Source organism: Anolis carolinensis, chromosome 2 (genome assembly GCF_035594765.1).
Source record: "Anolis carolinensis isolate JA03-04 chromosome 2, rAnoCar3.1.pri, whole genome shotgun sequence".
NCBI classification, from domain to species: Eukaryota; Metazoa; Chordata; class Lepidosauria; order Squamata; family Dactyloidae; genus Anolis; species Anolis carolinensis.
The window spans coordinates 235,460,178-235,477,461 of NC_085842.1; the positions used below are offsets into that span (position 1 = coordinate 235,460,178).

A 17,284-nucleotide genomic window follows, 5' to 3' on the forward strand; every position below is an offset into this window, starting at 1 on the left:
TGGTACATTCCAGGCCAGATCTACACTGCCATATAATTCAGATTATCAAAGCAGATCTACGTTATCTGCTTTGAACTGGATATTTACTTATTTATCTATCAGAAGCAAACCGAAGGTACAGTTGTAATGTATTTAAAAACACATACAAAAACTTGGCATTATACTAAATGTCCTTTGACCAGTAGAGTGCCTCTAATATTGCTATAAAAGGTCTTCCACTGTGCATGTGGCAGGGCTCAGACTGCATTGTAATAGGTGGTCTGTGGTTTGCTCTTTTCCACACTCACATGTCGTGGACTCCACTTTGTGGCCCCATTTCTTAAGGTTGGCTCTGCATCTCGTGGTGCCAGAGCACAGTCTGCTAAGTGCCTTCCAAGTCGCCTAGTCTTCTGTGTGCCCAGGAGGGAGTCTCGCATTTGTTATCAGCCATGGCTTGAGGTTCCAGATTTTAGCCTGCCACTTTTGGAATCTCGCTTGCTGAGGTGTTTCTGCGAGTATCTCTGTAGATCTTAGACAACTTGATTTAAGGCGTTGGCATGCTGGTTGATATCCAAAAAGGGGATGGGCCAGATATGTCAATCCCTTGGTCCTTTCATTATTGGCTGCTACTTCCCGGCGAATGTCAGATAGTGCAATACCAGATGAGTAGTATAATTTCTCCAGTGTTGTGGGGCGTAGACATCCTATGATAATGCGGCATGTCTCATTAAGAGCACGTCCACTGTTTTAACATAGTGTGATGTGTTCCACACTGGGCATGTGTATTCAGCAGCACAGTAGTAAAGCACAAGGGCAGATGTCTTGACTGTATCTGATTGTGACCCCCAGGTTGTGCCAGTCAGCTTTTATATGATATTGTTTCTAGCACCCACTTTTTGCTTCATATTGAAGCAGTGCTTCTCGTAGGTCAGAGCACGATCCGGGGTAACTCCCAAATATTTTTGTGTGCTGCAATGCTCCAGTGGGATTCCTTCCCAGGTAATCCTCAGAGCTCGAGATGCTTGTCTGTTCTTAAGGTGAAAAGCACATGTCTGTGTTTGAGATGGATTAGGAATCGGCTGGTTCTCGCTGCAATAGACAATAAGAGCACCCAATGCTTCGGAGAGCTTCTGTTCAACCATTTCAAACCTCCCTGCTTGGGCAGGATTATATGCTTGCTTTGAACTGAATTATATGAGTCCACACTGCCATATAATCCTGCTCAAAGCAGGTAACCTGGATTTTATATGGCAGTGTAGAAGGGGGCATAGAAGTCTAATCAAGAAGAAATGAAGGCAGGAGCCACTGTGTCCAGATCTGCCTTCCCCCAAAAAGGACGCAGCTGAGGCATCAGTTGAAGACTGGCTTCCCAGGAGCAGCACTAAGAGCAAGAGCTTCTGCAAGCTATGAACCTACTCTTTCAGAAATAGAGCTACCCCATCCAGGCAAGGTTGTGATCACAATCCCATGTTGATTTTCCTACTGAAAATCTCTACACTTTTAATGATTAGAGGCACAAGAACTCCATGAAAGTGGAAAAATCACAAATATCTCCGAGAACAGGGCAAGGCGACCTTGCCAACCCCTGAAGGTATCCCCCACATCTTCCGAAACTTACGGAAGAGCACTTATGGATCAACTCTGGCAGTTAGCTGCAGCATAGGCTTTCAGAGTTGGTCAAAAAGCTGCTCATTGCTGATCTGGCGTCCCGCAGCTTCAGATGATGTAGGGGAACATCGAGCTACTTTGCCGACCAACTCTAAAGGTTGCAGCATGAATGCTCACATGGTGGCCTCAGACCACAAGAAAGGGCAGCAGCAAAACTGTGAATAATCAAATCTGTGAATCCAGTACCCATGAAAGTAAAGTGTTCCAGGTTCTTGATCTTCATCGGCACTTTGAATTAAGTCTGGAAATGAATTCAAAGCCAGTACAGTTGGTAAAGTACATGCATACTGAGATCATAATGGCCCATACCCATTAACTGTTTTACCATTATATTTTGATGCCACTGCAATTTACTTAAAGGGCCTCAAAAGCATCCCCATGTAAAACACATTATAGTAGGCAAATCAATTACAGCTACAAAGCTGGGTTTTTTAAAAAAGTCTATGTGCTTCAAACAAGATAATCATTCAGTAGTAACTGAATGTTTCAAATTCTTTAACCATGGCCATTTATATTCATATGCCTAAGCACTTTTACATATTAAGTATTTCCTGGATGAGAAACAATCAAAACAGCCCGGAAACCACACAACACCCCAATGTACACTATTTATCACACTATTTTCGCTGTTTCGCGGGTTTTTGCGGTGTGCAAAGGATTTTGGAAGGGGGAGAAGGAAGAAATAAAGGGAGAGGGGGTGCGTAGGGAAGGGTTGGAAATAAAAAAAAAGGGTTATTTAGCTTCCATTCTTCTTCTCTGCTGGTGTACTGTATATTGTAACTGCTAAAATAAAGTACAAATATTAAAATAATGTATAAATATTAAAATAAATATAGTGTTCCTACTTTGCGGATTTTCACTTATTGCAGGTGGTCCTGGAACGTAACCCCCGCGATAAGTAAGGGAACACTGTACGTGTAGTAAGCAATATGTTCTCCATCCTTGACCTAACATAATAAAGATGTACTGAACTGTGCTAAGAATTTAACCCTTGAACTAGGGGTGCATCTACACTGTAGAGTGAATGAAGTTTTATAGCATTTATACTACCATAACTCAATGCAATGGAATACGGGGAATTGCAGTTTGTGGAGGCACCAGCACCTTTTAGCAGAGAAGGTTAAAAGCCTTGTAGAACTACAGCTCCCATAAATTCATAGCATTGAGTAACTGCAGTTAAAGTTGTGCCAAACTACATTCATTCTACAATGTAGATGCACCCAAGGATGAAACTAGAGAGCTGCCCACTGGATGCAATGCACCAACACTGTTGGATGCAACCCATTATAATTGAGACATTCTGTCATCTCAACTCCCAGTACTGATTGGATCTTATCAATTGAAAAGGGCTTTGATGCTCGAGGGTGCAAACAGATGGACAAGGGCTTCAAGGCAACCATAAACAATACATCATGCAAACCAACTTCTTTACGAGCATGAAGTGGACAGAAAAGAGAGATTATTTTTCTTGTTTCAAATGTTGTATCATCCCCATTAACACACACAGCTGAATGCAGGCATGAGGTTTGCTTCAGATAATTGTTACAAAATTCAAGAATACATGCGAACAATATTAATGACATTACAAAACCAACATGGATTTGTGATGGAACTGAAATTGAGTATACCTAAGTGTTAATAAATTGGTGTCTTCAGGTATAACATCGGTATTTTCCTTTGCTGGTCCCATCAATGCGTCAACTCTAGGGGGAAAAAGCAATTAATAATAATAATAATCATCATCATCATCATACATTTATGATTACAATAATAATACATAATACTCATATTTTCACATGGATACGGCTTTACATTCAATATAAGAAAGAGTTGGTTATTGACTCACAAGTACGTATGGTTATACAGTTCTAACATCAAACCCTGCCAAGGAGCTGTTTTTGAGGCAGAAGGTAAGCATTTGACTCAATTGCAGATATTTTAACTATAAATGTGAACATAATATTTAGGCTAAAGGCAAAATTATACACTTGATCATACAAACAAGAAAGAGGTGAAACTGTTCCTCAACTGTTGCACTTTAGATTGCCACTGAGAGGTCTAATGAAGTTTGAATGCTCTTCCATAAAATACAGAAAATAAAATTAAGTCTTGAGTGTGCCATAGAAAAAGTTTTTTCTATTTCTAACCCTGAAATGCTATGTTTTTGGGTACAGCATACAATTCTTTCTTATAGGGATAGAGTTCGACACCACTTTAACATATACACTTAGAATTAATGCAGCTTGACACTACTCTGATTTTTGTGTGTGTGTGTCAGGAGCAACTTGAGAATTTCCAAGTCGCTTCTGGTGTGAGAGAACTGGCCATCTGCAGGGACGTTGCCCAGGGGACACCCGGATGTTTCATGTTTTACCATCATTGTGGAAGGCTTCTCTCATGTCCTCGCATGGGGAGCTGGAGTTGACAGAGGGACCTCACCCACTCTCCCTAGATTCGAAATGTCGACCTGTCGGTCAGCAGTCCTGCTGGCTCAAGGGTTTAACCCATTGCACCACTGGGGGCTACTACTACTACTCCAATTAACATGGCTCAATGCAATGGAATAATGTGGGCTGCAGTTTCACAAGGTTGTTATCCTCTCTACCAAAAAGTGACAGTGCTGTGACCTCCTGCATTAATTCTATAGGGTAGAAACATTCAAAGGCTAACAGCATTCTCACCCTGCTGGAACTTCAAGTTCCAGCTAGCAGGCTGTATGTCCTAGTGATCCCTTCATACTCATGTAAAAGTAGTTCTCATGTATAAATCTAGGGCAGGTTTTGTGGGTTAAAATGATGGATTTTGATATGACCCATGGATAAGATGATTTCATAGTATTAAGCCATGGCTTGTTAAAGTGGTGTAAAATTGCATTGCTTCTACAATGTATATATAACCAGAGTCACTCTATAAGCTTTTCTTTCAAACAAAAGCAATGTAATTGAGATTTAGTTCCTTGTTTCCTGGTAAGGGTTTATATTACAAGAAATACGGAGCTAACTTTCCTCAAACGTAGTATGTAAAGCTGCTTTATGGCATAAGATCTGCTGTATAATATTTCAATATTGTCCTATAGTCTCCTGTTATCCGCCTAATGCCGTGCATTCACTCCCCGGACATCTTCACTGCAGCAGAAACAAGAGAAGTGCACATTGTAAAGATGTCATTAGAAATATGTTGTAGAAAAGGGTGCCTCAGAGGAGGGCATGCCATTTTACAAAGCAGGCCTGTTTTTTCTCGGGCCCCTTTCACACAGCTGAATAAAATCCCGCATTTTCTGCTTTGAACTGGAATATATGGCAGTATGGACACAGATAACCCAGTTCAAAGCAGATAGCGTAGGATTTTCTGCCTTGATATTCTGGGATATGGGGCTATGTGGAAGGACCCTCAGTGTCGAGTCCTGTCCTTAAAGCCTATCTCATTGGGCGCATCAAGACTGTAGAATAAATGCAGTCTGACACCATTTTAACTGTCATGGCTCAATGCTATGGAATCCTAGGAGCTGTAGTTTTATAAGGTATTTAGCTTTCTCTACAAAAAAGGTGTGAGTGTGTCACCAAATTACAACTCTCATGACCCCACAGAATTGACCCAGGGCAATTAAAGTGGTGTCGAATTGCATTCATTGTACAGAGTAGAAACACTCTCCATTTCCTTGCAAAGACTAACAGCATTATCACCCTACTCAAAATTTAAGGCCCAGCTGGTAGGTTTTGTGTCCTAGTGACCCCTACATACTCATGTAAAAGTCGCTCTCGTGTATAAGTCTAAGGCAGGTTTTGTGAGTTAAAATGATGGATTTTGATATGACCAGTGCTTCCTTTTTTAGACAAGAGTTACGGTACCGTACTCATCTCGACCATGAATAAGTCAATCCAGATTTTTTGGTGTTGATCCTTTGACTATAATTTCCAGACTTATACATGAGTATGTAGGGTACATCTCCTCTTATGCCTGATGTATCATACCCCATGAAATGTGAAAAATCAAACAAGGAGTATTCTCCTTGATTCTTGCTGCAAATGGACAGGCTGCAAGCCTCAAGGAGGAGATTTCAAAGATTGGAAGTGGGCCACTCTGTGAAACATGGACGGTGCCCAGGGATTCAACCCATTTTGGGTCTCAGCAAAGAGAAGAATGTTCACTTTTTTCTTTTCCTGAAATGGAGATTATGGGGTTTTAAACATTAAACAAACAGCGTTGTCGCTCAACAAGTAGTATGCTATATTTATATTACAGGGTAGGAGGAGGTTATGGGTGAGAGCTCAAGAATGTCGTTCACTGCCAATGCTGCAATTCAGGAGGATCAATCTGAAGCTCAGTTAATAATACAAACGTCTTTGTCTTTTTACATTACAGACTGTGGGACAGGATGCGCCTAGGATAACTTTGAAATGGAAATCCACGGTTAATAAGGCAGGCCGGAAGTGGTCATCCAAACACAAATTCTTAGTGGATTGCAGTTAGAAGTCAAACTTCTTAAATCCTTATTTCAAAATCGCCTCTCATATCAAATCCAGATCTATACAAAAGCTTTGCTTCCCACTAACTGGGATAGCTGCTCTTTTAATCTGTTTAAGCACTTTTCATAGGAAATGAGATCCACATTAAGGAACAAAAACAGGAATGTCCACACAGCAAGTCCCCGAGTTACAAACATCTGACTGACAAACAATTCATAGTTACTGTAAGAATGGGGCTGAGATACCATGAAGTAAAAGGAATCTACCCCTTGGAAGGGAAATCCTCTCCTGGAAGACTTATGGGGAAAAAGTGTCTCCATGGCTGCTGTCTCACCAATCCTTGTTTCCACAACAAGCCAAATTTGTCAAAATCCAATGATCACGGGGGGACAGAAAGTGAGGTGAAATCTTCTGAACAGGGGCACAGACAGCATGACAAAGGGTGTGTTTACACAATTATTATTATTATTATTATTATTATTATTATTATTATTATTATTATTATTATTATTATTATTTGTACCCCACCACCATCTCCCTGAGAAGACTCAGGGTGGCTCACAGAAGCACTGCAAGTGCTGCATATGAACAATACACTGAACAATACACAAGCATAAATACAAGACATAAGTTTAAAACAACAATACACATAAAATCCCAGTCAAAATTGTAAGCATTATAAAATTTCCTAAAATGCAGTAGAACCTGCAAATAAGCTCCCTGTTTGCAATAACAAAGTTAGGAGTGGCACAATTAATGCACAAACTGCATTAATTCATTAATGTAGTTTGACACCACTTCAACATGGTTATGAAATCACTGGAATTGTAGTTTTAAGTAGCCCTTATCCTTCTTTGTCAAAGACTGCTAGTGTCTCCCCAAAACTACAAATCCCAGGATTCCATAGCATTAAGACATGGCAGTTAAACTGCGGTCAAACTACATACATTCTACAGAAATGGGGAAACGTAGGCCCTCCAGGTGTTTTGGACTTCAACTCTCACAATTCCTAAAAGCTGGTAGGCTGGGCTGCTGTGAATTTTCCAGGCTGTATGGCCATGTCCTAGAACCATCCTAAATATCTTGGTGTCACCTTAGATCGAACCCTAACATATAGGAAACACTGCATGAATACTAAACACAAAGTAGCTGCACACAACAACATCCTGCAGAAAACTTACTGGCAGTGCATGGGGTGCAGACCCACAATTAATAAGAACATCAGCCTTGGCCTTGTCTTACTCAACTGCTGAGTACGCCTATCCTGTCTGGCACAAGTCTGCCCATGCGAAGCAGGTGGACATAGCACTGAATGAAACATGCAGAATGCCTTAAACCTACACTCTAGAAGTTAGCTGGCATTGCTCCCCCTGATGTGCGATGGAAAGTTGCTGCTAACTGTGAGAGAAATAAGGTCGAACATTGTGAAAGCCATCCACTGCATGACTATCAGCCTCCTCCCAGTAGACTCAAATCAAGGAAAAGCTTCATGAGAACCACCACTCCTCTGAATGTTCCTCCAGCAACAGTAAGAGTATCCCCCTGGGCAGCTAAACCAGGCAATTCCACCAGGATGGCGGGTGGGTCTGCCTCCAGGGGCAAACCAAGAATGGGCAATTTGGAAGTCCCTGAACTGGCTCAGAAGTGGAATGGGCAGATCAAAAGACAACCTGGCAAGATGGAGCTACCTGGATGAATCCTCCACCTTGTGTGACTATGGAGCAGAACAAACAACTCTGTATAAGTATGCTTGCCCACAATGTCCTGCCTCATGTACCAAGGAGGAGCTGTTTAAAGCTACAGACAATGCGGTTGCTGTTGCCCGCTTTTGGTCTAAAATTATTTGGCTGCTTGTGATTCCTTTATTTTATCACTTTTAAACTTATTTATTACTAGCTGTTCCCGGACACGCGTTGCTGTGGCAAAGTATGAGGCTCCTTCTACACAGCTGGATAAAATGCACACTGAAGTGGATTATATGGCAGTGCGGAGTCAAGATAATCCGGTTCAAAACAGATAATATAAGATTATAAATGGGTTATATAGCTGTGTGGAAGGGCCTTGAGTCTACACTGCCATATAATCCAGTTAAAATCAGATAATCTGTATTTTATAGGCAGTGTGGAAGAGGCCTAAGTGAGGCCTAACTCTGCCTGTCCCCTGGGCTGAGTGGGTTGCTAGGAGACCAAGTGGGCGGAGCTTAGCCTTCTAACTGGCAGCAATTAGATAAAAACAATTATTCCTCTCCCTATAATTAGGACTTTATTTTTCTTTTCTTTTTGTTGTATGAACGTAGAGGCATGGATGAGGGGTTGTGCTGCCAAGTTTAGCATTTCTGGGATGTGTAGTTTTGTTGTTTTGTCCTAGGCCGAAATTTCATTACCCTTTTATATATATAGATGCAATGCTTTTGATATGAAATAAATAAATAAATAGAAGCATTCTCTCCTGATGTTTCACCCACATCTATGGCAGGCATTCTCAGAGGTTGTGAGGTTTGTTGGAAACTAGTCAAGTGGGGTTTATATAACTGTGGAAGATCCAGGGTGAGAGAAAGAACTCTTGTCTGTTGGAGGCAAGTGTGAATGTTGCAGCTGATCACCTTGATTAGCTCTGAATAACCTTGCAGCTTCAAAGCTTGGCTGCTTTCTGCCAGAGGGAATCCTTTGATGGGAGGTGTTAGCTGGCCCTGATTGGCCTGGAATTCCCGTTTTCTTTGTGTTGTTCTTTATTTACTGTCCTGATTTTAGTGTTTTAATACTCTAAATAAATAAATAATAGATTTGATAAATAACAAATAACAAATAAATAATGCTCTAAAATAATACAGTAGAATCTCGCTTATCTAACATAAATGGGCAGGATAATGTTGGAGAAGTGAAAATGTTGGATAATAAGGAGGGATTAAGGAAAGTCAAATTGCGTTATGATTTTACAAATTAAGCACCAAAACATCATGTTTTACCACAAATCGACAGAAAAAGCAGTTCAATAGATGGTAACATTATGTAGCAATTACTGTATTTACGAATTAGCCACGAAAACATTGCAATGTATTGAAAACATTGACTACAAAAACACTGATTACTAAAAAGCAGACTGTGTGGGATAATACAGAACATTGGATGAGCGCGACTATAATGTAAGTCTAAAACATCTGGAGGGCTGAAGTTTGCCCATATCTGTGAGTCCCCAGATGTTTTGGCCTTCAACTCCCAGAAATGCTAACAGCTGGTAAACTGGCTGGGATTTCTGGGAGTTGTAGGCCAAAACACCTGGGGACCACAGGTTGAGAACCACTGATATAGTATATCTGGTTTTTGGACTTCAACTCCCAGAAGCCTTAGTCATTTTGACCAATGTCGAGGGATTCTGGAAGCTGGAGTTCAAAACATCCCGAAGACCAAGAATTTTTCTGGTGATTCCCATAGAAAAGTCTTCCAGGTGTTGAAGACTTCGATTCCCAGAAGCCTCAGTCGCTTCGGCCAATGGCGAGGCATTCTGGGAACTGGTCCACAACGTTCGGCCAGCAATGTCCGAGCGATAGTTTCTTTTTAGACTTCAACTCCCAGAAGCCTCGGCTTCTTTGGCCAATGGCGAGGGGTTCTGGGAGTTGAAGTCCACATCCTGGCTGGTACCTGCAGATCGCCCTCAGCTCGGCCGCGACTTCTGGCGCGCACTGAAACTCGGCGGCAAGCGCGTTATCCTCTTCCTCCTCATTCTGCCCTTGGTCTTCTTGCTCGAGGGCCAGGTCCTCCTCTCGCAGCGCCTCCTTCCACAGAGCCCCGAAGGCACCCACATGGAACATCCGGGAATTCCGCTCCGCCAGTTCATATTCAGGAATATTCCTTTCAGCACTGCTGCTGCTTGCAGCCATTTTTCTCAGCAACGGAGCAGGAAGGGGCGCGCGGTGCATTGTGGGGCGTGTAGTTTCTTCTGTGAAGTGTTGTTTCCCTGTGTCCTCCGTATCCGCGGGATGATTGATTGATTGTTTGCTTGTTTGGATTTCTCTCATTGGCTTATCTTGTGAATGGCATAATAATATAGAGAAAGTCTCCGAGTATTCCTTGCTTTAAAAAAAACTTGTGAAATTCATGGAGTCACTATAAGTCCAAGGCCCAAATGCATATTTATTATTTATTTATTTACGACATTTATATCCCGCCCTTCTCACCCCGAAGAGGACTCAGAGTGGCTTACAAACGTACATACAATATATTATATTATTAGCATAGCACAATATTAGCATTATATATTACTATATTGTACTATACTACTATACTGTTGTATTATTGGTAATATTGCACGTAATATATAATATATGATTAATATTATATTGTATTATGATTAGTATTATATTGTATTACATTATAACATAATTATCAATATTATATGTATATACAATATATTATTAGCATCGCACAATATTAGCATTATATATTGCTACATTGTACTATACCACTATACTGTTATATTATTAGTAATATTACATGTAACATATAATATATAATTAATATCATTATATTGTATTAGTATTGTATTGTATTACATTATAATATTATTATCAATATTATATGTATATACAATATTGTATATGCATAGAGCAGGCATGGGTAAACTTCACCTTCTCTGTGTTTTGGACTCTGACTTCTACAACTGCTAACAGCCTCAGGCCCTCTCACACTCTGAAAAAGGGAATTCCAGACATGAAACAATCAGGGCCAGCTAACACCTCCCAAAAAGGATTCCCTCAGGCAGGAATCAGCCAGGCTTTGAAGCTTCAAGGCTTTCCAATACTCATCAAGATGATTAATTGCAGCATTCACACCAGCCTCCGACAGACAAGAGTTCCTTCTCCCACCCTGGCATTCCACAGATATATAAACCTCCCTTGACTAGTTTTCCAGCAGACCTCACAACCTCTGTGGATGCCTGCCATAGATGTGGATGAAATGTCAGGAGAGAATGCTCCTGGAACATGGCCATACAGCCCGGAAAACTCACAGCAACCCAGTGATATCGGCCATGAAAGCCTTCGATAACACAATGTTAAACCTCATATTTACATGTATCAACAACAGAGAGCTGAGTCCTCAAGAAGTCTATGCACGTGTTTACTTAGCTTCATATGTACTTTTGTCAACTCTCTGATGGGAGTTTGTGACTAAACATTGTTGATTCATGTGGCTAATGTTTGTGTTCTGTCAAAGATTTCCAGATGTAGTTATAGTATAACTGACGAGGTCAAGAGCCTCCCTTTGTTGCCGCAAGCTAAGCAAGAGAGTGAACCGCTTGGGGTTTGGTTGTTAGCAAAAGGAGTTCTCAAATTTATGGGTTGAAAATTACTATGGGAGACCCTGCTAAAGGAAGAAGTCAGTAAAGTGAATGTGTAGCTAGAAAGTCTATCAACAGTGGTGGCTGTCATATCATTATGGGAGTTGAATTCATTTTGGGTGTTAAGGTCAAATGTAAAAAGTCTTACCCATGTGTTTTCAAAGGCTTTCATGGCTGGAATCACTGGGTTGCTGTGAGTTTTCTGGGCTGTATGGCCATGTTCCAGAAGAATTCTCTCCTGAAAAGTGTTCTTACTATATACATCAAGGGAACCACTGACCTCATAGGGAAGCTGATGAAGGAACACAACCTACAAACTACAGACCCACTAAGAAAATCCAACAAATGCTACGTTCAGTGAAGGACAAGAGGGGTCCTCTCTCCTCTGCAGGAGTCTACCGTATACCATGCAGCTGTGGACAAGTCTACATAGGGACCACCAAACGCAGCGCCCAAACATGAATCAAGGAACATGAAAGGCACTGCAGAATAACTCAACCAGAAAAGTCAGCCATAGCAAGGCACTTGATGAACCTGTTTATGTTACTTTTCAGTTAATTTTATTTTGCTGTTGTTTTGTGCCTTACTGTGATGACTCATGGGCCATGTAGTCCCGTTCCTAGCGCTGTTGTGACAGATGAAGAGGAAAACTTAGGTTTCCCACCGTTTCAGCCAGAATTGGAGCTTTCACAGCCAGAGATGGAGCCCCTGCACCTGCAGGAGATTTGCCTCCCAGAAGTTTCCCAAACAAGCCCTGAGCCGAAATCTCCCCCTTTTTCTCGCCGTGATTATTATCAACAACAGAAGGGAGCTCAACAGGCTAATCGCAGAAGCCTGAGAATCGCCGCCAAACAAATGGTTGATTAAGCCTGCTTCCCATGGGAATCTTTAGGGAGTCATGCATCTGGACTCAGAGAATGGCTTTCGGTTCTGGTTCCCCAGAGAATTGTTCTCTGGCGGGAAAACGAGACCCTACTTAGGTGTTTTGCCCACGTAGGAATCTTGCGGAGTCAATTCGTCAGCTCCGGGAGTAGGTTGTGTGTGGACTACGCTGCTCCCGCGTTCAAGTTCTTGTTCCCGTTTCCAGCCTTGCTTTTGCCTTCCAGGACCTTGTTTTGCTTCCTGGATCTCGCCACGAATTCACCACGGATCTTGTTTTTGTTTTTGCTCCTCGTTTCTTGTTGCCTTGAATCAAGCCTTGTGTTCCAAGAATAAAGTTTACTTCCTAGCCTTGCTTAAGTTTCATGGACTAAAGGACCTTGTCATCTCCCCTCACTTTGCTTGGCAAAGTGAGTGTTTCGGTTACTGGATTACAACTTTGGACCTTAATATTTTATATTGGACATTGTTTTCCTGGACTATAATTGACCTTTCCTGAAAGGTCTTCTTCTGAACTATATTCTACACTTATTTTTATTGACTTTACATATTTTCTTAATAAAGATATTAGATAGATTCTGGCCTCTGTGTATGGTTATTGGTGCTCTGCAGCCTGGGTCTTGACACTTACGGTTTTTCCTGACCCATGGCAATCCTAAGGCAACCCCATCACAGGGGTTTCATGGCAGGATTTGTACATAAGAGCTTTGCTATTGCCTTCCTCTGAGGGCAAGAAAGTGTGACCTGCCCAAAGTTACCCTGTAAGCGGGGATTTGTACCACGGTTTCCACAATTATACTGGTAGTTTTTCAAGGTTTTCAGCCTTCTCTGCCAAATAGTGCTGGTGCCTCACCAAACTACGACTCCCAAGATCCCCATAGAATGGCAGTTAAAGTGGTGTCAAACTGTATTAATTGTACAGTGTGGGAGCATTCTGAAACAACCTACTGAAAGAAAATGAAGCCTGCTTTCCAAAGAGGCCAGGAAGCTGTGGTGTGAGGCTGCAGTCATTGTCATAGAAGCAGAAACACCCAGTCTTCAGAGAGCAAGAATAACTGGCGGCAGAGAAAGCCTCTGTAAATACACCCTCTTTAAAGAGAATTAATCTTACAGGCTCCGGGCGGATGCTGCATTGATATAATCGCAAGGAGAATCTCCCAGCTTGGATGGTGAGGAAAGCAAAGGAAGGAACACCTGAGCCCAGAACCTGTTGCCAATTCCTCAGGCAAGCCGGGTTCAGGTGAGAGGTGACTCCCACAGTGGTACCACGCTCAAGATAATTCAAGCATGTAGCAATTCTAGGCCCAGGCTTAAAGAGTTTTATTATTTTCCCACTTAATTTTCTGAAGATTTTTCCCACAGATTAGCAGCAGTGAGATTTGTGCTAATGGTGAACTGCACCTCCCTGCATTTCTCACCTTCGGCTTTTTTGGAATCATCGGCCAACAAGATCAGGAGGAAATCACAGAATTCTAACAGCAACAGCCAGACAAACTTTGAGCGAGTTACAAAAGTTCTGCAGTCAGCCATTTGCATTCATTCGGGTTAGGGGCATAGGACCCTTGAGAAAGTGAAAAGCAGTGAAAGGCTTTAGCACAGCAAGTTAAACCACCAGCTGCAATGATCTTGTCAATTGAGAGGTTGACAGTTCGAAGCCCGGGTCAGGGTGAGCGCCTTACCTTTAGCCCAGCTTCTGCCTACCTAGCGGTTCGAAAGCTAAATGGAGGATATATAATTAGGGACAGCTTTAAAAGCGGAGAGATATTAAGGCACCCATAAGGAAATACCGGCGATTCAATAAAAAAGGAGGAAGTTACGAACAAAACTCTTCAGCAAGGAGATGACACGACAACATTCCCCCTCATGGCTGGAACAGAGCACAAGCCTCCAAGAAAGCCAAAGATGGGGAAAAGCCTATACTGTGTATATACATCTATCTATGTCAGTTGTCTGTCTTGTCTGTCTATAAACGGCATTGAATGTTTGCCATTTGTATGTTCTGTGGTGAGTTCCCTTCGGAGTAAGGAGGGCGGAATATAAATACTGTAAACAAACAAACAAACAAATAAATAAATAAATTTCTTTTTCTTTGACCTTAGAGACAGTGCCATCTTAACACATGGGCACTTGGGGTCTTACAGACATATGGGTCGTATGCCAATTTATGCACAGACCAGAATTTAATGCTCATTTCCCGATCACCCACTTCAACATTCAAAGCTCTGCTAACTTGGTAGAAGGAGAAAAACTGCAACTTATAGTCGAGAGTTGGCATGTCTGCATTCCTGTAAAACATTTCACTATTTTTATTGCTTACAAACTTCTGAAAGCATAGTATTGTAATGGATTTGTGGGAGGCAATCCATGGCTGGCAATAATGATTGCTGACAGTGTGCTTTTCCATCATTAGAAGCAGAGTGTTTATGTCTCAAGAATATAATTTGTGTGAGGAAGAATTTGAGGAAGTATAAGAATGTGAAGTGAGGAAAAAGAACCTGTAGAATTAGCAGGTGTTAGTGATATTCATAAATAACCCTCTGAGCAGAAACAAAACGTAATGTTCTAAGTGGTGCACAGAAGAGGAAATGAGTTACAGAGGAGAAAGAGAAAATGAGCACAGATTTTGTTGGAGGTATCAATAAATATAAGTCTATTCTAGCGATAATTTACATTTCTGTTCCTGTGAGTGGTTGTGCATGCAGGGCCAAATCTGTATCTATATATAAAAAAGGGTAATAAAATTTGGGCCTAGAAGTAAGCAACAAAACTAAACGCCCCAGAACCATGAAACTTGGCTACACAACCCACCATCCTTGCCTCTAGGTTCCAACAACAAAAAGAAAAGAAAAACTAATTAGAGGGAGAGGAATAATTGTTCTTATCCAATTGCTGCCAGTTAGAAGGCTAAGCTCCGCCCACTTGGTCTCCTAGCAACCCACTCAGCCCAGGGCCTTTTCAACTAGGCTTCTTCCACACTGCCTATAAAATACAGATTATCTGATTTGAACTGGATTATATGGCAGTGTAGACTCAAGGCCCTTTCGCACAGCTATATAACCCATTTATAATCTTATATTATCTTGAGTCCACACTGCCAGTGTGCATTTTATACAGCTGTGTAGCAGGGGCCTCATATAATCCAGTTCTAAGCAGTCTCACTTATCCAACATAAACAGGCCGGCAGAACGTTCGATAAGTGAATATGTTGGATAATAAGAAGGGATTCGGGAAAAGCCTATTAAACATCAAATTAGGTAATGATTATACAAATTAAGCACCAAAACATCATGTTATACAACCAATTTGACAGAAAAAGTAGTTCAATATGCAGTAATGCTATGTAGTAATTACTGTATTTACAAATTTACCACCAAAATATCACAATGAATTTAAAACATTGACTACAAAAACATTGACTACTAAAAGGCACACTGCGTTGGATAATCCAGAACATTGGATAAGCGAATGTTAGATAAGTGAGATTCTACTGTAATATGAAATAATTACTGTGGTATAATAATACAGAACAATATAATTTCTAAAATCAGGACAGTAAATAAAGACCAACACTCTGAAAGCAGGGAAATTGGGAATTCCACAAAAGAAACAATCAGGGCCAGCTAACACCTCCCAAGAAAGGATTCTTCCAGAAAGGAAACTGAGAAGAGAGTGAAGCCGTGTGTATTACCAAAGTCATTATTATTACTATTATTGTTGTTGTTGTTGTTGTTGATGATGATGATGATGTTGTGTTGCTGTGAACCGTGAAAATGAACACAACCTGGCTCCAAGTATTCAAACTCACTAAAATCAGAATATATAATAATTACTGTGGTATAATAAAACAGAACAATACAATCCCTAAAATCAGAACACTAAATAAAGAACAACACTCTGAAAACAGGGGAATTCCAAACAGGAAACAATCAGGGCCAGCTAACACCTCCCAGCAAAATGTTCTTATCACCAAAGTCTGGCAAATCCTCTGTTTTCTGAGGGCCACAGTCCTTTTTCTTTTTCTTTTTGGACTGTGTGCGCTCAAGCACTGCATATGGGTACATCTTCATCTACACAGACATCTTGCACATAAAATATCACAAAGAAGACCACTCTGAAAACAAGGGAATTATAGACAGGAAACAATCAGGGCCAGCTAACACCTCCCAACAAAAAATTCCCTCAGGGAGGAAGCAGCCAGGCTTTAAAGCTCCAAGGCCATTACATGCTAATCATTTTGCCTAATTGCAGCATTCATACTTGCCTCCAACAGACAAAAAAAAAAAGAACGAACAGAAATATTGGATATTCACACGCTTTAGGAAATAATATTCCCTGATGGCGCAGCGTGTTAAAGCGCTGAGCTGCTAAACTTGTAGACCGAAAGGTCAGCGGTTTGAATCCGGTGAGCAGAGTGAGCTCCTGCTGTTAGTCCCAGCTTCTGCCAACCCAGAAGTTCAAAAACATACAAATGTGAGTACATCAATAGGTACTGCTCCGGTGTGAAGGTAACGGCGCTCCATGCAGTCATGCCACATGACCTTGGAGGAGTCTACGGACAACGCCAGCTCTTTGGCTTAGAAACCCCCAGAGTCACACACGACTAGATTTAATGTCAGGGGAAAACCTTTACCCTTTACCTTAACTACCAACAATTCCTCAATGCCACCATACTTCGCCACAGCAACACGTGGCCAGGCACAGCTGGTGCACTATAATGCTGTTAAGATGGCCTTGCTGGGTGAACACTTTTCTAGGAATTTTTCGGTTTTCCAGCATGACACTATAATCAACATTCAGTGAGAGCTGACCATAGAATTACACAGAAGGCCAGTGCACAGTCCCTCAGACTGTTGGGAGCCTGGACTAGAGTTTGAAAAAAAAACATGAACAAAAGCCTATGCACATGGCATGTTTTTGTAGTGCAAAAAAAAACCCCATGAAAGAACAATACAATATTT

At 41.4% G+C, this 17,284-nt stretch overlaps 1 protein-coding gene across 5 annotated transcripts in view; it reads right to left on the reverse strand.

The window, feature by feature from the left end:
• The window catches only part of snapc3 (small nuclear RNA activating complex polypeptide 3), a 29,853-nt gene extending 19,809 nt beyond the window's left edge, over window positions 1-10,044 (reverse strand). For all 5 annotated transcript variants that reach the window (XR_010003390.1, XM_062971902.1, XM_003216439.4 and 2 more), the window contains exons 1-2: window positions 9,752-10,044; window positions 3,276-3,350 (exon numbers count right to left, since the gene is read on the reverse strand). Coding sequence is in view for 4 of the 5 variants with exons in the window: in XM_062971902.1 (XP_062827972.1) it covers window positions 3,276-3,350; window positions 9,752-10,029 (353 nt within the window). In the remaining variant the exon portion in view is untranslated. The remainder of the gene's footprint in view (window positions 1-3,275; window positions 3,351-9,751) is intronic.
• Window positions 10,045-17,284: the final 7,240 nt, after the last annotated feature.